The sequence below is a fragment of the Fringilla coelebs genome, assembly GCF_963513975.1.
Source record: "Fringilla coelebs genome assembly, chromosome: 11".
Classification (NCBI taxonomy): Eukaryota; Metazoa; Chordata; class Aves; order Passeriformes; family Fringillidae; genus Fringilla; species Fringilla coelebs.
The window spans coordinates 4492423-4512300 of record NC_140037.1 but is presented as its reverse complement, the minus strand read 5'-3'; the positions used below and the strand labels follow the sequence as shown (position 1 = coordinate 4512300).

Sequence of the window (19878 nt, the reverse complement as noted above, 5' to 3'; positions counted from 1 at the left end):
TATGTGATCCCTGCTCCGGTCAGGGGAGCCTTAAAGGGCCCGAGCCCCTGCCCGGCGCCTCCCTCTGACCCGAGGGACCCGGTGGGAGCTGCCGGGGGTCGGGGAGGGCCCGGGCACCTCGTGAGCTGCGGCTCCTTGAGCAGCGCGGGCACCGCGTGGGGGCCTGCCTGCAGGCCACGGGCCTTTTCAAATTACATTGTTAGAGAATAAACGCCGAGCTGCGTGGAGGGCCCAGTAAAAATGCCTCTAACACTAGCTGGCTGCCTGTTCTACGCGGCAGGGGGAAGGATAATGGCGGGGCGGGCCTACGGCTCCCGGCACGCTGCGGGGCCGGAACTGCCGGTCCTGCCGTGCCCTGACTGGCGGCGTTGCGGGTGCCGGCTCCGATGGCGGCGGTGCCGCCGCCGGTCTACGTATACAGCCCGGAGTACGTGACCCTCTGCGACTCCCTCTGCAAAGTGCCCAAGCGGGTCAGCGCCGCGGCGGGGGCGAGGGGGCGCGGGGAGCACAGCGGTGAGGCCCGGGCGCGGAGGCAGCCGGCGCCCGGCACGGCGGTAGGAAAGGAGGAAGCGGGGGAAACTCCCGGCGAGAGGAGTGTGGGGTTAGAGCGGGGATGGCCCGTCTGTGTGTTCACACCGCCCCTGGCACCGCGGGCTCGGACACTGAAGCGACAGTTCCCTTTCCCGGGAAGCCGTGCGCGGCTGTGCTTCTGCCCGGGACACCGGAAGGCCGTTTCACACGGTATGGGCACGGGCCGGACAAGGGACCCGGGCAGGAAAAGTTGCTGCTGGGAGGAGTCTGAGCCACACCTCGTCTGCGAGTCCTTGGGCCCCTGGTTGCTGGCTTTGTGTCTCCGGCTCTCACAGTCTTGTTCTTTTCTTTAGGCCAGCATGGTGCATTCACTGATTGAAGCGTATTGCTTGCTTGACCAGATGAAGTAAGTGCTCCTGTTTTCTGTGAAGGAATGTTTTAGTCTCCACTAAGGTTTGGAAGGTGCTGAGTAACTTCAGGTTTCACACTGTCCCTGCTGGCAGTGTGATTATAGGAGCCCCCACACTGCGTATTTGCAGGAATAAAGGAAAATGTTTTGCTACATGGACACGATTACAGTAATTGTGGCAGGTGTAATTCATGGTTACCCTCCTGGTCTGGTGGAGCACTTCTAGCCTTATGCCTTCCCTGTAGTATGGATCACCTCCCCCCAAGCTTGAGACTCTGAGTAGGGTGACAGCCTTGGTGCTGCTCCAGATCCACTGATCAATCAGTGCTGATGCAGAGAGGGACCATACTGTTTTGGTGAATTGTAATATATCTGGGAGACTTTTTGTGAGGTCTCCGTGCTGTTCAGGAGAGAAGACCGGATGAGATCTGGGGCAGAGAAGGTACCTCCTGCCTCATTTGGCTCTTGACGCTGGGGCATGTGAAGGGAAAAATAAGGAAAGCGTAGCTCAGCCACTCTTGTGAAGCTTCTCATAAAATCTTAGAAAAAATGTACTCCAGTTCAGCACAGCCAGAAGTTTTTTTTGAGACTTCTTTTTTAAAAGATTTTTTTTCTGGCAGAGTATGCTTGAGAAATGACTGCAGGTATCGTTATGGAGCGGACCTGAAGAACTGTTTGCCCTCGTGTGGGGTGGGAAGCATCAGGGCCTGCCTGGAGCTGGGAGCTTTCTGTGTTCTTCCTGTTATAACAGAGCTGTGCTGCACTGCCTGTACATGCTCCCACTGTCCAAGTTTTGGGGAGGGTTCAGTGTGTGGCAGGATTTGTTTAGACATACTGCAAAGCACCCAGACCCAGGAAGGTGCTGTCCAAGTTGCTTGGAACAGTGATAGTCTCTGCTTTGGTGCAGGTCACAGCATGTGAGAGGCGTTGCACAGCTCCTGATCTAGGCTGAGGTCCTGCCACAGCGCTGTGCTGGGCCTGGGCATTTCCCTCCATTAGGTCCTCTGCGTGAAACCTGAATGTTGGATATGCTGGGGAATGCACAAACAGAGAGAGCATGCAGAACAGGGAAAAAAACTTAAAGCAAAGTGGGGAGGTTAATGCAGGCAGCACCTGCAGGTGTTCTCCACTGGGGTGGGCACCACAGGTAGTGCCAAACCAGGGGCATGGCCTGCTCCAGCTCAGCTGGGTGGCTTTCTAACTTGAGTGACAGTCCAGTGCAAGAGGAACAGGGAGTTTTGTTTGCTTTTACAACAGTAACAGCCAAAAAAAAAGCTCTTAATGTAAAGGCTAAAGCTGGACATTCCAGCTGAACACTGGATCCTCTTGCCCTGATGTGCTCCCTTCTTCCTCTCTGCTTAGGATAGTCAAGCCAAAAGTGGCCTCCATGGAGGAAATGGCGAGTTTCCACACAGATGCTTACCTGCAGCACCTGAAGAAGGTCAGTGAGGAGGGGGATGATGACCACCCGGAGTCTGTGGAGTATGGACTGGGTAAGGATGCACATCTTCAGCAGGAGATTGAGTGCCAGAGCCAGGATGCTTTTGCTGGAGCTGCAGTTAGAGAGTTGAGAGCTCAGGGGGATGCTTGGCTTAGTTTTGAAAGGAAACATTCTTTAACAGGGTGCTGCTGAACCCCAGCAGTCATTGGACAGGCTGGCGCTTTCCCTGGTGCCTGAGGATAGAGCTAGCCTCACTTTGCTGCTCTGTGTAGCTTGGCTTGTCTCTTGCTGACTGGGGCTGGTGCCCTTTGCTGCTGCTTTGAGGCTCTGGAATGGGATGGAAGATCCTGACGCTGCCCTCAGGCTGGAGCTGGGACTGGCTGCTGCAAGCCTGCTGTGGGGAGGGCATGTGTGAACAGTGGCCTGGAGCTGTAGTGACCAGGGCAGCTGCAGAGCAATCTGGTGACATACGTGTGGAGCAGAGGGCTCTTGCCCTCCAGGACCTAAGACAGCTTGAGAAATGCAGCGGGTAAAGCAGGTGAGATGGCTATGGGCCCTGGTATCAGGAATGGGAAGAGTGACCCAGAACTGAGGCAGAGGTGCAGATTCTGTGCCTCTCTCATGAGTGGGCCTTAGACTTTACATTCCTGAAGCTGCTCTGTCTACAGGAAGACAAGCAGCCCTGGTATCATGCTTAGTGGGCAACAGCTGCAGGGAGGCTGCTGTAGGACTAAGTGAAGATCATATTATAGACATAGACCTACAGTTTATCTAGGCTTGGCTAGTTTGTGGATGTCCATTTTTAGGGAAGAGGTATGTCAGTGACCATGCCAGGGCTTTTCTGGTCAGGTAGATAGAGACTTGAAACTTGACACTAGTTTTTTTGTGAGATTGGTGTGAGGAACCAGTAGGTTCAACAATCCAGGCACACAACTCAAAAGTTGATTCAGGACACATTTTTAAATGAAGACACATTTTTAAATGGATTGTTGCTTTTTGTGGTGGGTTAATTTTGTGGTCTGGGTGGGTTTTTTTTTTGCTAGGTGCTCACCAAGATACAGTCTCTTTCCCCCTCAGTAGGGTGGGGGAGAAAATCCAGTGGAAAAGATCATGTAGAGATAATAACAAGCAGTCTCCAGTTACTGTCACTGGAGAGTGCAAAAGAGACTTTACATGGGGAAATTAGTTCAGTTTATTGCCAATTAATAATGGAATAGGATAGTGAGAATTCAAAATAAAACTGAAATCACCATCCCCCTCATCCACCTTTCTTCCCAGACTCAGCTTCACTCACAGCTCTTCTACTTTCCCCCTCAAGCAGTGTAAGGAGACAAGGAATGGGGGCTATGGTCAGTTTCCATCTCTCTGCTGCTCCTTCCTCTTCACTCTTGCCCTGTGTGTGTGTGGGGGGTCCGTCCCGCAGGACACTCTCTTCCATGAACTTTTCCAGTGCTAGTCTTTCCTATGGATAGCGGTTTTTCAAAACTTCTCCAGTATGGATCCTCCATGGGGTCAGTTCTTCAGGAACAGGCTGCTCCAGCCCTGGTTAGTCTTGAAGACTAAAACAAAAGGAATGTGCTTCCCCTGGAGGAAAAGGCCTGTTGTGTCTGAGATGCAAACTCTTACATGGACTCTTACCTGCAGGTTACGACTGTCCAGCCACTGAAGGGATCTTTGAGTATGCGGCGGCTGTGGGAGGAGCCACCATCACTGCAGCCCAGTGCCTGCTGGATGGCAAGTGCAAAGTAGCAATTAACTGGCCTGGAGGGTGGCATCATGCAAAGAAGTAAGAAAACAATCTCGTCCCTTGTGTTTTCTCATCTGGTGTCTGAACCCTGCTTCCTAGCTCCCAGCTTCCCTGAGAACCCTCAGGGTGCAATGATCTAGTTGGAAGAGAAAGCAAGGTGTGAGGAAAGGCAGAAGATAGAGAGGAAGGAAACAGAGGGCAGGGCAGAGGCCTGAGAGGAGGCAGGTGACTGCCCAGTGCTGGTGCTGTCACTGTCATGTGCTGCAGAGCAGGTCTGGGGCAGGTATACTCACACAATGTCTCAGCCCGTTTCCTGGTGGGTGCTTGGCTGAGAATGGCTTCAGCTGCAGCTTGCTGTGAAAGGAGACTTGCACTCATCAGAGCTGAACTCTTGCTCTGTGCAGAACTGATGGCTTTTGGGAATTCTTCTGTTATATTCTATCTGGATTGCATGGCTTAAAAAATGCCTGTAATTAAAAAAGTCTTAGCAGTGTTGCTGCTGCTGAGCTATTAGCCCTGTTCTGGGAAGGAAAGAGTCTGTTTAAAAAATAGGCATTTAAGGAGGAGTCTTCCCAGTCACCCCAGTAAGTTGGTGTGTGATGCTTCAGGGTAGATGCCAGCCCAGTGTGAAGGTCCAGCCAGACTGACTCCAAACTGCAGGTGCTTGATTCTAGGACCTGTGTCCTAACAAAATGCATTCCTTTTGTCAAAAAACACCTGCTGTCTGGTGGTTTAGTTGCTTTCCAAGGTCCTAAAGGTAGGAATGACCTGGGGCTTTGGAAGCTCTTGGTTTAGATGATGCCTTTGGGGTTGAGGGTAAGATGCTAAGTGCCATTTCTCAAGGCCGCCTCACCCTCCTTTCTGGTAGTGATACTCAGAGCTTTGCTGGGTGGATTTAGGGCACCACAGGGGAATCCCAAGTGCTGGTCCTGAACTGCAGCTCTGACACTGCTCTGCTTTTGACTGAGCTGATGTCCTGCTCTACTTGGCCTTGAGTTTCAGAGATGTGTATTACAGCATGGAGAGAGTGCCCAAGACATGCTTCCTTGAGGGAGAGGAGAAGTGCATAATCACAGCTGTGTCGGATTTTCAGGATACCTGTTAACACCTCCATTTGCAGCATTACTGTAAATGAACAGTCACTGGAAAACACCTGTGCTCCATGGCACTTAGAGAGAGTGAAAGCGAGTGCGGTTCTGCCATTCCTGGCCTCCTCCTCACTGTTCCCAGCTGTTACTGAGCAGGACATGTCAGAGAGAATGAGCTGAGTGCTGTGACTGGAAGTCAAGGGGAATTTCCCAGAGGTGCATCTTGTATCCTGGTATAATTTGTGGAAAAGGGATTTGGGTACTCCTGTTGCCAAGTATAAACCTTCACTTTAAAATGGCTATCCAGGGCTGATTTAAGAATGCATGTGGACTGGTGCTAAGTGGTGATGGGGACTTGACTTTGGAGTGAGACTGGAGTAGGGGTCAAGAAACTTTCTTGTTCCTTTGATGTCAGCAAGTAAGCTGTCCCTGATGAATGTCAGTGATAAATCTTTACATGGTACACCTGTACTCTCTTTAGCTACTGGGACTCTCTCCTGGCTGAGCCCAGGAGCTGTATCATGAGGGACTGCATGTGGGACGTCCCATTTGCATTTTCCTGGGAAGAGAAAGAAGGGAGTTACTTTGGCAAGAGGTTTAACCTTCATAGCCTGAGACTTTAAAATAGCAGGAGAATCCTGTGACTGGCTCAGGCCTGCCTTTCACTGCCAGGACCTTCCCAGGAGCTGTGACCCAGACAGCAGTGATGGAGTGGCTGCCTATTTATGCGAGTCCAGAACTCACAGGAAAATGGCCAAGGGGACTGTCCTCTTGCCTCAGAGAGAGTGGGTTTGAGTCAGGTCGCTCTGAACCTCTTTAAAATGTCTCAGGTGCAGAAAGCTAACATTTTATTTGTTCGACAGTGCAATAGGCAGAGGTACCCTCTTCAGACCAGTGTCTCTGCAGCAGAGCTGACTGATGCTTACCCAGCTGCCAGAAAGCCCAGAGTTGAGAAGCAGTTGGCACAAGCAGTCCTGTTCTCTGTGCTTCCCAGCCATGCTTTGAACTGTTCCTGACCTGTCTCGGTCACTGCTGGGCTGAGTTTTCGTACTCCTCTGTGCCCCTGTGAGATGGACACTTGTAAAGTCCAAGTGAGAATGCTGAAATCAGTGGTGATTGCATTGGCAATATTCAATGTCACAGACATTGTTTTCACAGGGATGAAGCTTCTGGTTTCTGTTACCTGAATGACGCTGTCTTGGGGATCCTGCGACTGCGCCAGAAATTTGACCGCATCCTTTATATTGATTTGGATTTGCATCATGGGGATGGTAAGGCCCAGCAAAGGCTGCAAACAACACAGCTGCACAGACTCGGGGAATGGGAGGAGGCAAGGCCTGTCTGCACAGCAGGGGTTTACTTGCTGCAACAGCTGTGGTTTTGGCTCCTTTTGGTGCAGTGGAGTTCCCTCAATCCATTTATGCCTTGTCCTGCTTTACAGACTTGCCCTATGCTGCTCCTCAGACCTCTCTTGTGGGTCTGGGCAGAAGTCTTGTACCTAAAGCAACAGATAATGTGTCCCAGTCTCCCATCCTGGCAGAGTAGTTGCTGACAGGGTTTAATTGTTTAAGGGCCCATTGAAAGAGGGAAGTAGCCAGTAGTAAATGGTGCTTTTAAAAGACACTTGATGCCATAAATCTAGAGACAGAGCTGGCCTTGCTGAAACTGCCCCCTCCTTCAGGGACATTATTTCTACACCATTTAACATTTCCTGCTCTTATAAATTTTATGACGTGTTTCATTTTGTTCTGTTTTCTCCCTGCATTTGGTTTCTGTTCCTATTATTTCTTTTTTCCCTCTCTATGCCCACTGTCTTAATAGTGTCTTAAGGAAAAGGCATGTTGAACCACAGCAGCATTGAGAAAAAGCAAGAGAGCCCAGTAGCACTGGTTCTGATCAGTGCCAGGCTCTGACCAAGTGAGCCCTGCTTGGATCCCTCTCCCCAGCTTCACAGGCCTGGCAGCGCAGGCAAGTGCTGCTGCTATGGGTAGTGATGTGAGGTAGTCAGATCCATTCAGTACTGATTAGCATGAAACCTGCCAGATTCATGGCAGTTGTGATCTTTGCTGCAGTTGAACTCCAGTCTCTGTGGATTGAGGATGTATTTATTGAGCCACATCTACATTTCTGCTTTGCTTATGGTGCTCCTTCTCTGCTTGCTGCCTGTGTGTATTGAGCAACTCAGTGTGTTCAGACTCTGTCATTTATATAAATGATGCATGAAAGTTTTTTTTAATTTCCTAATAGGAGTTGAGGATGCCTTTAGTTTCACCTCGAAGGTCATGACTGTTTCTCTGCACAAATTTTCACCAGGATTTTTCCCAGGCAAGTTGAACTTGTGAGGTTTGTGCTCATTTGGTTCACACATCACCGGTGAGGCCTCCATAAAGGCAAGACATAAAAGCATGTCTTGCTGTCTCTTCTCCTGACCCAGGAGAAGGAAAGAGGGGGAGCTACATGTTTGGCATTTCCCCCTTTCTGGTTGTAGCTGAGCTCTAGGCAGAGTTCTTTGATGCTGCACGGTAGAATTGGGTGAAGGATAGAACAGGGTCACTCCACCCCATCTTTCTTGGTAGTGGCAAGTGGACTTCTTCATACACAGGCTGAATGTCCTGGCTCTCATCTTGCCTTTGAGACACCCCATGTGTCTCTTGCTGCTGCTCTGCTTTCCCTTCTAATTGGGGTGTTTCTGTTGTGCAGGCACTGGTGATGTGACAGATGTTGGCCTGGGAAAAGGTCGCTATTACAGCGTGAATGTGCCCATTCAAGATGGCATTAAGGATGAAAAATATTACCAGATCTGTGAATCGTAAGCCCTCTTGCTCTGATACATCTGACTTGGATGGGATTTTAGAGAATAAGATACTACGCAGCTTAGTGTTTTCAATTACAGTCCTTTCTTAAGGCTTGTCCCTTCCCCTGTTGCAGCCTTTGATTACAATGAACATGGACTGTAAGTTCTCAGAGGTCTTCTATGAATCCTTAGACTGAAAATACAGACACATTGTGGGTGGCTGGAGGGGTCTCTGCCGCAGGTCAGCCTATCTCCTGATACACCTCCACAGGTCTCCATCTAAGGAGAGACTGAGAAGCGACAAGTATTTTTTAGCTGTGCACTTAGGACTAGATGTTTTTTTTTCACGTAAGTGCTCTGAATTCTGACTGTGGGACATATGCTTGGGGCTTAGCTAAAAGCATTTTCCTAGCACCTTCTGTCTGTGCTGGAAGAATGAAAGGCTGAAGGCTGAATATCTGACAGTGACAGAGCTGCCTCCTGGCAGTCCCCTGTGTCCCTCAGCTGATGGTGGACCTCACAAGCTGTTGCCCATGTCAAAACTGGTCTGCAGGGCTTGTTCTTTTCCAGGGGAGAGAAGTCTCAGTGCAGGGCTGCAGGATGTGGTAGCACGTCCACCTCTAACACTTGAGGGCTGAAACCTCTCTAAACTTGTAGACCAGTAAGGCAGTCATACAGGGGACATGCTTCCTGCTGTTGTATTGGTGCTTGCCATTGCTGGGGCAGAGCAGCCCTTCTTGTGCTGGAGGACATGCTTTCAAAAGCTCTAGGGTCAGGAGTCCACTCAGGAGGAGCCTGCTGCACGTATTCACAGCTGAAGAACATCATAACCTACCGTAGATTTCAAGCTGTGTATAGCTAAAGCTTCTGCAAAGAGACTTGGAGATCTCTTTGAGTTCTATCCTGGCTGGGAGGGAGTCCGTGGGCATGACCGTGGATGTCTCATCCAGCTGTTGTTTGAGGGTAATTGCCTGTACTTCCCAAAACCACAATGGGCTTGAAGCATGAAGCTCTGTCCCATGCTGGTTTTTGCAGGCTGACTGCATCCTGCACAGAGCTTTTCCTCATAGTTTTGCCTCAAGAGCCATACAGGAGAGAGGAGAGTAAGACCTTAGCCAGTCTTCCTCTGTTTCTCCTGTCCTCTGCTGGCCTGTCCTGGTGAGAGGTGTCTGAGAGTTCAGGATTGTTGTTTTGCCAGACCCTGATTTTTTTCCACCATGACTTTCACAGGGCAGAAAAGCCCCTGGATCATCCTGCAGCCAAAAGGCAGACTGTAAATGTGGATTTTGATGCTATCACTAAACTGGTGAGGACTAGATCCCCCTCTGCCATGTTATCAGTGCTACTTTTGCATCCGTCAGCCTTTTGATAAGTGCTCTGAGAGCTAAAATTGCTGTGGAGGTAGAAGGCTCAGAGCAGAGCCTGGGAGCAGAGGTAGTGTGACTGGTATGAGTTGGGTGGAAGCAGAGAATGCAGAAACCCTGAGAAGCATTCGTTGGTGGATCTGAGTGACCAGGGCCATGCCACCAGCATTCCTCTGAGCCCTGCTGGCAGTAACTGGACTGCTCCTCTTCTCTCTAGAGTGCTGAAGGAGGTGTATGCTGCCTTCAACCCCGATGCAGTTGTGCTGCAGCTGGGGGCGGACACCATTGCTGGAGACCCCATGTGCTCTTTCAACATGACTCCTGAGGGAGTGGGGAAGTGCCTCAAGTATGTCCTGCAGTGGCAGCTAGCAACTCTTGTCCTGGGAGGAGGTGAGTGCATCCTGCTGTTCTCAGAGAAACGTGTTTGTCCTCCTGTGACCCTGCCTCGAATGCCTGCCTGCCCTTGGAGTCAGGACTGGCAAGGGTTTAGCAGGGTGACTGCTGGGCAGTGTCAGGAGAACGCACTGTGGCATAGTACTCTTTTCTCACACCTGAAATCCTTGATACTGACAGGTGCAAGTCTCAATACTGACTCAGATCTTGAGTTAAAAGCTGCATAGCTCCTCTGGAGAAGAGGAGAGGCCAACAAACTGACCCTGACTCCTCAGTGACATCTCTGATTCCCATCTCTGCTGATCAGCCCTTTGGTGCTTCTCTTTAAAAGTGAGCACTGTGTTCCCAAACCTACCTTGGGCACCTGGTTATGAATGGTTTCATTAAGATTCAAGCAGGGCCTTGGGATGGGGCCTGGCTGCCTGCAAGGTATAGCAGGACTCTGATACCCAGTGAAAGCTAAGCTGGACTTATTTCTGTTGTGTTGCCTAACCAGCTGCTTGTCCAATGGGGAGAGCACGGGACAGGTGTTATGTTAACAGAGCATTTCAGAGCAGCAAAAGCACCTGTGTGCCAGGGAAGGCCCTTGAGCTCCATGACTGTAGCTGGATCAGCTCTAGGTGTTGTCCTTTTTTAGATGGGGGAAATCATGTATAGCATATTAAGGCTAAAATTTGATGTGCCTGATGCCCTTTGTTTTGGAAAGGTTATGAGTGTTCAGTCCTGCTGTGGCTTGTCTGTGAGTGAGCTGGAGATGTCACCTTTCAAACAAAACTCAAAACTTCTGTTAAAAATGAGGGTCAACTATGTGTCACTTATGAAAATAGCAAAGGAGTGTCCCACCACTGCAGCATGTGGAAGCATTTGAACTGGAAATTGGGGCAGGAGTAAAAAAAAAAAAAAAAAAAAGCAGGGGGAAAACCCCACTGCAAACAGAAGGGAATATTGGAAAAATATGGTCTGTCTTGTCAAAGTGCTTTTCTCCCTTTACTCTTCTAGTCATCTGTTCTGCAAAAAATCTTACCTGAGTTTCTTGCAGGATTGCTTTCAGCAAAGGTATCTCCCTGTGGGCTAATGTTCCTTTACCATGTTGGTAACCATTTCCTGCTCACTGTGAAACCTCATTTTGGTGTAAAGCAGTTGCAAGTTGTAGCGATGAGTTTCACATTTGTCCTCTCAAGCATGACAGTGCTGAAGAGCTCACCAGCATATGGCTGGGCATGTGTATTTTGCTTTATAGGTCAAAGGCTGGTATTAAAAAGCAGGATGCCCCCATTTCTGCTGCAGCCTGTTACTTGAGAATGTCTCTTCTTGTTGCCAGGAGAGAGTTCAGCACATGGGGCTGGGAGCTCATCCTGGGTCTGAGATGGTGGCTGGAGGACTGGCCTCTGCCACACTGGGTGTAGCTGGGGTTCAGTTTGAGCAGTCTGCTCTTGCATACACTGTCATTCAGACTTCACCTTGTGTAGTCAGCAGGTGCAGAAGGCAGATTTTGGGCAAGGCTTGAGTGGATGAAATAAGCTGAACTCATGTAGCCTGCACACAGTGGTTTCATGATTTGTTCTTTCCACCTAAATCTCTTTTTCTTTTTTCCCTTTCCCCACTCTTCTTCCTCAAATCCCAATTCTTGCTGGAAACAGGAGGTTACAACCTTGCCAACACCGCTCGCTGCTGGACATACTTGACTGGGGTCATCCTTGGGAGAACACTGTCTTCTGAGATCCCTGATCATGAGGTAATGCTTGAAAAACCCTCCCTTCTGCTTGCAGAAGAGGCAGTTGTTCTGCCTAATCCACACAGCATCCTTGCCACACAGTCCTGTTTTGTGAAGACATTTATATAGCAATGCTGCCCTAACCTAGCAGTATGGTGGGTGCTCATGCCCAAAACCAGAGGCTGTCTGCAGCTTTCTGTCAGGGGTTTCATGTGCCTGTGAACTCCAGTCTCAGACAGTAACAGAGAGGATGGGCAAAAGGATTCTCTGGTTTGCTCATAGAGCTCTTTATGTAATAAAGGATGTGCCTTTTACCTTCTCAAGGCTTTAATTTTTTTTTTTTTTGCCAGCTGAAGTTTGAGTGACCACAGGGCCTGTTGCTCTGCTTTCCTCCTCCTCCCCCTGAGGGTTCTGTCTGGTGACCAGCAGTGTCTGTCTGGTAAAGAGTAGCCAGGGCCCAGAACATTTCAATAAGTTGTTCCTCTCTGGAGTTGACAGAAACTCATCTTGAAAATATTCTGTCACTCTGTTAGGGTCCTGTAGTTGTACAGGGATGAACTTCCAAACCACTGGAGCAAAGAATTTCCCCAGAAGCTGGCCCATTTTCTCCTACTTTCTATGCCACTCATGACTATCCACTCTTGGAGCAGATCTCTGAATGACCTTCTGTCATGGTTTGAGCTTGGCGCAATGCTAGTGCTCTCATGAAAATACTTTCTCTTTGGTGTCTGCTGTGAGATGTGATTAGAAATAGAGCAAAGCAGGCTCTAGCTTAGGAATAAAAGGGAAAAAAAACTTTATTAACTTACAACTATATATAAAGAGAAACACACAGAACTTGCAATGAAAACTTTCTAAAAACATTCCTCCTCCCCTCACCAAATTTCTAATACATCTACTTCTCAGGTCATCAACTTTCAGTCTATTACCACCCTTTAGATAATTAATTCTCATTTTATCAAGGAGAGAGGAGTCTTTCTTGTACCATAGGCTTCTTCGGGAAACACAGTTGAAACTTCTTGTGTTCTCATGTCACACGTGGCACCGCTCGGAGATCATTTTGCTATCGTGACATCTTCCTTCCATGCTCAGTGCTCTCACCACTGCGCATGGACTAGAGCTGCTTCTAGTGTTCTCCTTTTAAGGATGCTTTGTTCAATTCTAAAAAAGCACAGTCTCTCACTTTGGGGATACTTGTCCTTCTCAAATTCACCCCCTGGGGTCGAGAGGTCTCAGAACAGAGATCTCTGAAGACGGAGGGCTCTACTGCTACTCTTTTCACTTGTTGTCTCTGTTCGTGCACTCTTTCACATCACATCCCTGCACTCTCTTGGCTCTAAGCCATAGCCTCCTTTCTAAATGCAGTCTCTGTGTTGCAGGAAAAATGGTTCTGTCTATGGCTATAAAAGAAAAGTCTAGCTAAAGGCCACTCTATCATCTCTTCTCACTTAGAATTCATCTCAACTTCTCTCCTGGCCTATTTCTTCTTATCACATCTCTATCTCTCTTCTCATTTAACTCTAGGAAGATCAACATTTTGTAAGGTTCATTATCCAAGAAAAGAGTTAAAAATCTCAGCCTCTGCCTGTCTAGAACTCCCACGGCTGCTCTGCGGGCAGTTTCTCACTGTACCACCACCACCACCCCCCACCCTCCCCCCTCGGCTGGCTGTGCTATCAAATTTCAAGGTGGCACAGAGACTAGCTCGGTCTCTCTCTCTCCTGGGCCGGGGTGGGGGGTGCTGCCCAATGACTCTAAAGGTTCTTCTACTCTTCTATCTTGCAGGGGCCTTCACCTCTCTTTTCTGTCTAAAGCTCTGGTCTACCTCACCTGGCTGCATGGCTTTCCCTCCCCTGCCCAGCCCAGAGCTGGGCAGGGGAGGTCTGACCTCTTTCACTGACAGAACCTAGGAGAGCTTCCCCCTGGGAGTTCTCAGTTTTTAACTCCCCCGTGTTCTCAGAGGCGTACCTTTGTCTTCAGTGGCCACACCAGGTGCCAATATTCAAATCTGAGCACCTATGGGTTTGACCACAGCATCTCAAAAAACCCACTTCCTCTCAAACAAGGACACCTTCCTAGAAATCTCTGTCCTGACTCTAAACATGGTGTGGACTCCACTGACTCTAAACATGTTATCAGCTGTACTGAGGAGACACACATAAGAGACATAGCAACCATAGCAACAAGAACATGCTTTCTGTAACATCCAAAGGGAATTCAAAATTCTTGAAGGCTGTTGTGACAGGCCTGAAGGAGGAAGAGGAGGTGACAAGCTGGGAAAAATCATCCTCTCCTGTTTCCCCCTCAAGCTGAGTACTATTATTGATGGACTAACAAAGGTAGTGCCTGAGGTAAGGGTAGGAGAGGAGCACTGAATACACATCCCAAACGACCCTCATTGCCACTGTTATCATTTCATAAACTGATACCACAGAGTACAGCAACAAAACAATCCTGATACCACTCCCTGCTCTGAAAAATATCATCACAAGGAACACATATATGCTCACACATATGTACCACACCCACATGAAGAGACCAAGCAATATTGTGACCAGTGGTTCTGTACCTAATATGAACAAATGGTTAGAATCAAATTTGTTTCCAACCCACTCTGGGCAGATCTGTTATCTCAACCCTTTGTGCCCCATACTGGGCACCAATGAGGGTTGTGTTAGGAATGGTATTTTCCAATTTAGTGCTCCTGCTAAGAGCATGAACAATTTACTAAACAGTAACAACAACAATACTAATGACAGAGGGAACAAGAAAACAAAAAACAATTCACATAGAAACACCCCTGCCCCCTGACAATAGACAAAACTGCCCAGCTTCCTTTGCCACATTATTTCAGCTGGAAGGAATCCCTTCTGTCTGGAAGAGAGTCCCTTTCCCCTACCCACAGCAATGATGAGAGGTGGTGTAGAATAACCTCCGTGTCCTGGCCATGCCTCCTCCCAGCTACTCTAAACACTGACCCTGTCTTGGCCAGAATAATGACACAGTGGCAGCCTGTGATTCTGTGTTAGCACGTCAACCCCATGTGCTGCAGATTTCCTTCACCCTATCTGAGCACTCAGCCAGAAGAGACACAGTATCCTTGCAGCACACTGATTTTTCCTTTCCCAGGTGTTTCACAGTCATGTCAATGCAGTGTTCAGCTAGATGGGAAGTGAACGGTAGGATATGTGATTACAGCACTTGAAATTTAATAATAAAATATCCCATTTGCAGGTAACCATGTGTAAAATGAGTGCCAACAGCTTTCCCAAATAAAGCATTGGGATAGACATTTGACTGCTTTTTGGTTGCCTCACTGGGCTCTGCTTCCCATCCCTTGAATTGGGAAGCGGTGGAAAACTCCAGGTGGACACAGACACTGCTGAAGTACCACCTTGATGTAGTGAAGCTACATGTGGCCCTTAGGTAGAGAAATGGTTTTTTGCCTTTCTACAAACAGGTACCCATGGGGAGTCCTCTCTCTAGCCTCAGCCTTCAGAGACCTTTCTGTTGATTTTCCTCTCCTCCTCCCTGCAGTTCTTCACAGAGTATGGTCCTGATTACGTGCTGGAGATCACACCAAGCTGCAGACCAGACCGCAATGAGCCACAGAGAATTCAAGAAATTCTGAATTCTATCAAAGGTGCGTTGTTCAAGCCAACACTCTTGCTTCAGGCTTACAGGTTTTTTTAGAGAGGGCTTCAGAAGAGCTCATAGGAGTCTTTCTCAGTGACTGGAAAGATGAACCACATTCACTTGGCTGCTCATTAATGCACAGTGTCATTTGCCTCCCACATCCCTTGGGATTTTCAGGGTTAGTGGTACAGAGTAATGGGTTTCGGTAGCAAAAGTTGCCATTGCCTTTGCTCTGGCTGGGCAGGGGAGCATGGGGCCTTGTCCTTTTTGGAATCATAGAACAGCCCAGGTTCTAAGGAACTTCAAAGATCATCTGGTCCAAACTTTTTGTGGGAAAGGGAGCATAGACAAGATTATCTAGGAAGTCACATCCTGAAAACTTCTGATATTGAGGCTGATACCACATCCCTGGGGAGTTTACTCCAGTGATTGATTGTTCTCACTGTAAAAAAAAGTACTTAAAATAAGGTGAAACCTCTCCTGGTGCAACTCACACCTGTTGTCCCTTGTTCTCTTCATGTGCCTCCTTGTGAAGAGAGAGGCTCTGTCCTCTGAAGCCTACAGAGAAGGCTTCAAGTACTAAATTGCTGTAAAGAGGTCCCTCCTAAGCCCTCTCTTCTGCAGGGAGAGTCTTTCCTCATTGGGCAGGTTCCCCAGCATCTGGTCACCTTTGTGGTCCTCCTTTGGACCCTCTCTGCTCTGTCCATGTCTTTCGTGATTTGTGGGGATCATAACTGGACACAGTACTCATCATTTGTGAGACAGACCTGGAATGAGATGATCCAGTTTTTCTTGTTTGTCAGACAGACCTGGAATGAGATGATCCAATTTTTCTTAGTAATGCTCCTACACATGCTGCCCAGGATACAGTTTGCTTCACTGCTGCTGCAGCAGCAGCACACTGGTGGATCCCATTCAGCTTGCTGCCTATCAGGACCCCCACATCCATTTCCACAAAGCTGCTTCCCAGTCACACAAATCCCAGCCTGAACTGGCTACCTTCTATCTCAAGTGGAGGACCTTGCTTTTGTCTTTGTTAAACTTAAAACTTATTTTTAGCCCACTCTTCCAGCCTGTCCAGCTCTCTAAGATAACTCTTCCTTCTGACCTGTTCACCTCAGTGCCCAGTTTGGTGCTGTGGTTGTTTTCAACCAAGGTCATTTACGATGTTGAGCAATATGTATCAGTATCAGTCCCTGGGGGACCCCACTTGTGACAGGCTGCAAGACCATGTAAAAACCATTGATCACCACCCACTATGAGCTCCTTGTGAGCAACCTTCCTCCTTATCCCCTTTGCAGACCACCCATCCAGTCTGTGTCTTTCCAGTTGGTCCAGGAGGAGGCTGTGGGAAATACCTCTCTGGAACTGGGACAGGTCTCCAGCAGGCAGGACTTGAAGCTCTTCAAGTCCGGGACAGGCAGCTGGGTGAGCTCTGCCAGCTCCAGCATTGAAACTCATTCAATGCCCTTACCCATCTCTCTTGTCCCTCTCTGCAAGAGGAGCTCGGAGCAGCATGATGGGGCTTGGCAGCCCTTTTCTGTCAGTGTGTGTTGCAGTGTGCTGGGGTTAGAAGTAGGGTAGGAAGTCCAGTGGCCAGTGGGTAGGATGCCTTCAGGTGTCCATTCCCAAGCACAGGCCAATCCTAGGGAGGGGCATCCCTTTCTTAGGGACATGTCCAAGTGGTAGGAGGAACAGCATCACTCCAGAGCTGGAAGGGAGGGCTGTGCACTTCTGTCTATGAATCCAGCCTGAAAGAAGGACAAGGCAGCAGGGAGTGAGCATGCGCATCTCGGATGCTGGTCCATGAATCCTGAAGCAGCATTAAGCATAGTGAAAGCATTGGCAGGGTCCCCTTGTGGTAATTTCCAAAGCCTGGCTTGAATGAGGGCAGCAGCCTCTGCAAAGGGAGCGAGGGGTCAGCAGGAACTGAGATCTGTGCCAAAGCTGGAATTCCCATATCATGGTCTCATCCATCAGGCATGGGAATGGCACCCTTTGCCAGGTCACTCCATCAGGCTAAAATATCAGTGGAAATACCCTTTTTTGCTTCCTTTTCTTTGCAGGGAATCTGAAGCATGTTGTTTAGCAGAAAAGGAAGGCTTGGGCAAGAGCATTTCCTGTTGGGAAGACAGCATATTTATGTGAACAACTGGTGAAATTTCCGGCTGGAGGGAAACTTTCGAAGAAAGTACTGTTGGTTGGTTATTTTTTTTTTCTCTTTAAAGAAGAAAAGCTGCCGCATGCCACAAGCACTGTGGCTCTCCCCAGGCAGGAGTGTGGGCCCTCCAGCCACAGCCTTCCAGTGCTGGCGGAGCCTCCCTTGCTCCTTTCCCCTTCCTTTTTTAACACCACAGTTTGTTCTCACAGCTGCTTTTAAATGTATTTTAAGAGAGGAGCTGCTCAGAGCTGTGAGCCCTCCCCAGCTGGAACCCAGTGTTATGTTACCTACCTGGCAGGGCCACAGCCTCAGAGCTGCCCACTTGGGAAGTAGAGCCTGAGGGCTACCCTGGTTGTGTCTCTTACCCACAGAAAGGCACGGCCATTGTGTTTTTAACTGGGAATTTTTAAAAAATAAAATACTTGAAATACTCCTCCAGCCCTTTCCTTTCTTCTTCCACCCACCCTGTCTTGCCAGTGATCTTTTCCACAGCACACACCCCCCCACCCCCCCCACCCCCCACCTACTGCAGAGCCATTTATGAGCTCCTGAAGTCCTGCACAGAGGGACCAGACCCTGGAGAGCCTCTCAAGAATGTCAAGGGCAATGATGCAGGGCATTGTGGCAGCTCCTCTTCTGGGAAATCTTGGATGAACTTCCAGATGCTCTGGTGCCCCATGAGAGCTGCCACAAGGTTTCTCAGCAAGGGAACAGGTATAGAGCTATCTGGAGCAGATCTCTCCCAGTGCCAGGAGCCATGGAGCCTGGCCTCTGCCGCCCTTGTCCCCTCATTTTCCTAGCCCATGGACTTTTTATTGTGCTTTTTTTTAAAAAGATGCCCAGCCACTGTAGGAAAGCATATTTCCTGTGGCTTTAATTAGATTATGCTGGAAGAAACAGCAAGACAAAGGGGTTCCCAGGCTGGCCTTGGCTTTGTTTTTTGCTCTGTTGTTTTTCACTGCTGATTGAAACAACAGGAAATCTGGTATGGAGGCAGGTCAGCAGGATGTGGCTCCCATGACTCCTGACCCCTTGCCTGCTCACCCTGGCAGCTGGTGTTGTGTGCTGTGGTGAGACCAGTCTTGTGTGGTGACCACTGGCAGGAGGACTGGTGCTGCCATTGCCCTAGCAAAGGATCCCAGTGCCCTGGGGAGATGTCGGGCTTTGGGACTGCCCATACAGGGAAAAATGTGAGGAATGAGGGAACAGAGAAACTGGCCAACTGCTGCCTCTGACCCAGCTCTGTCCCCACAGCAGGTAGACTGCTCTTGTGAGAGCTGTGGGAGCTGTTTCAGCAGCACAGTTGGGAAAATAAACAATAGGAAACCCCACAAATGTCAAGGGTTGTGGCTTTTAGGTGAGATGCCTCTTGGGTGGAAATCCCCACATCCCCCATCCAGAGTGGGATGCCTGTCTTGCCGCCTAGGCAAGGGAGCGCTGTTCTAGTCCCTCTCTGGGTGTGTCTCTGGACCCGACCCGCCCGGGGCAGCCTGCGCCCCCCCCGAGCGCTGCGGTGTCCTCGTAGACGCCAGAGATGAGCTGTTGACATCTCCTCGCCGGGGCACGAAGAACCTCTCGTGGTGGCGATCCTGCGCTGCTGCCCTTTCGGGCCCGAGGAGATGCCGGCCGTAGGGACTCCGCCTGCTCCCCGCCCCTGTGGCCCCTCAAGGCGGTTCCCAACCTCCTTGTGGGCCATCTTGTGCCTGCAGAAGTTCCACGTCCAGAACCGCGCCCCGGGGAGACCCTGGAGCCCCACGGAGCCCGGCTCGCCGCTCGCCTGAGGCTTGGGGCCGCAGCCGCGAGGAAGCGCCCCCTCCAGGCCGCTGGCCCCGGCCTCATCCACTCGGACCCGGCGGACAAGGTGCTCGGGTCGCTGGTGGTGGAGCTCGGCCTCAACAGGGCGGACGAGCTGCCGGAGGTCTGGCTCCGTCACCACGAGCCTCATTCCCGGTCGGACCTGCCGGCCGGAGTGCGGCTGGGGCGGGGGCCTCCTCCCTCACCCCACCAGTGAGCAGCGTCCCGGCTGCGCCGGGCACCAGCGCTGCGGGGGCAGGCAACGCTCGGAACCGGCCGCGTGTGGGAAGGGGCGGGAGGAGCGGCTGCGGCCGCGCTGCCTGCCCCAAAACGCGCAGGCGGCGCGATGGGCCCGACCGACGAGGGTCTCAAGCCGCCGTGTAATAAAATCCGGAAGGATCGTTGTTCCGACGGCTGTGCCCCTTGTCCATTTCGGCGAACGACATTGTGTGAAGCAGCCCTTGATGGAAGGAGGATGGGCGGCCCACAGTTCCAGTGTGTCTTCTCGGCTTACGATGTTCCCATCTTGTTGTTGAAAATCACACAGCTTTCTTAGTAACTTCTCTAGTTAAAATTTCTAATTCATTGTTTTAATCAATCATGAACAGTGTAATTTTCCACCGTAGCCAAGCACTTAGCAAGGTTTGTCATAAACTGCTATTGAGGGAACAAAGGTCAGGAAAATTACTAAAACTTTTAAGTTTTGCTAAACCAACCTTGATACACTTCATTTCACTAAGCATGGGAGAGACATAGTGCTGAAACTGGACCCATGGAATGCAGAATTTATAGTCTGCAAGAACATA

General features: G+C 49.9%; 1 protein-coding gene across 1 annotated transcript; it reads left to right on the top strand.

Annotated features, from left to right (window-relative positions):
• The first annotated feature begins 346 nt into the window (after positions 1 to 346).
• On the top strand, positions 347 to 17719 carry HDAC8 (histone deacetylase 8). Its single transcript, XM_084213326.1, has 11 exons — positions 347 to 470; positions 885 to 937; positions 2303 to 2433; positions 4026 to 4167; positions 6375 to 6487; positions 7464 to 7541; positions 7917 to 8025; positions 9592 to 9764; positions 11408 to 11502; positions 15019 to 15124; positions 17184 to 17719. Exons 1-11 carry the CDS (start codon positions 387 to 389, stop codon positions 17204 to 17206), a joined length of 1107 nt encoding a protein of 368 aa, XP_084069452.1. The 5' UTR covers positions 347 to 386; the 3' UTR covers positions 17207 to 17719.
• Positions 17720 to 19878: the final 2159 nt, after the last annotated feature.

What these genes read in the sequence shown, in the direction of transcription:
- HDAC8 (XM_084213326.1), top strand. Translation starts at nt 387, where the DNA reads ATGGCGGCGGTGCCGCCGCCGGTCTACGTATACAGCCCGGAGTACGTG. An exon ending in TCTGCAAAGTGCCCAAGCGG is followed by an intron (nt 471 to 884) that starts GTCAGCGCCGCG and finishes TCTTTTCTTTAG; the next exon opens with GCCAGCATGGTGCATTCACT. An exon ending in TATTACCAGATCTGTGAATC is followed by an intron (nt 8,026 to 9,591) that starts GTAAGCCCTCTT and finishes TCTTCTCTCTAG; the next exon opens with AGTGCTGAAGGAGGTGTATG.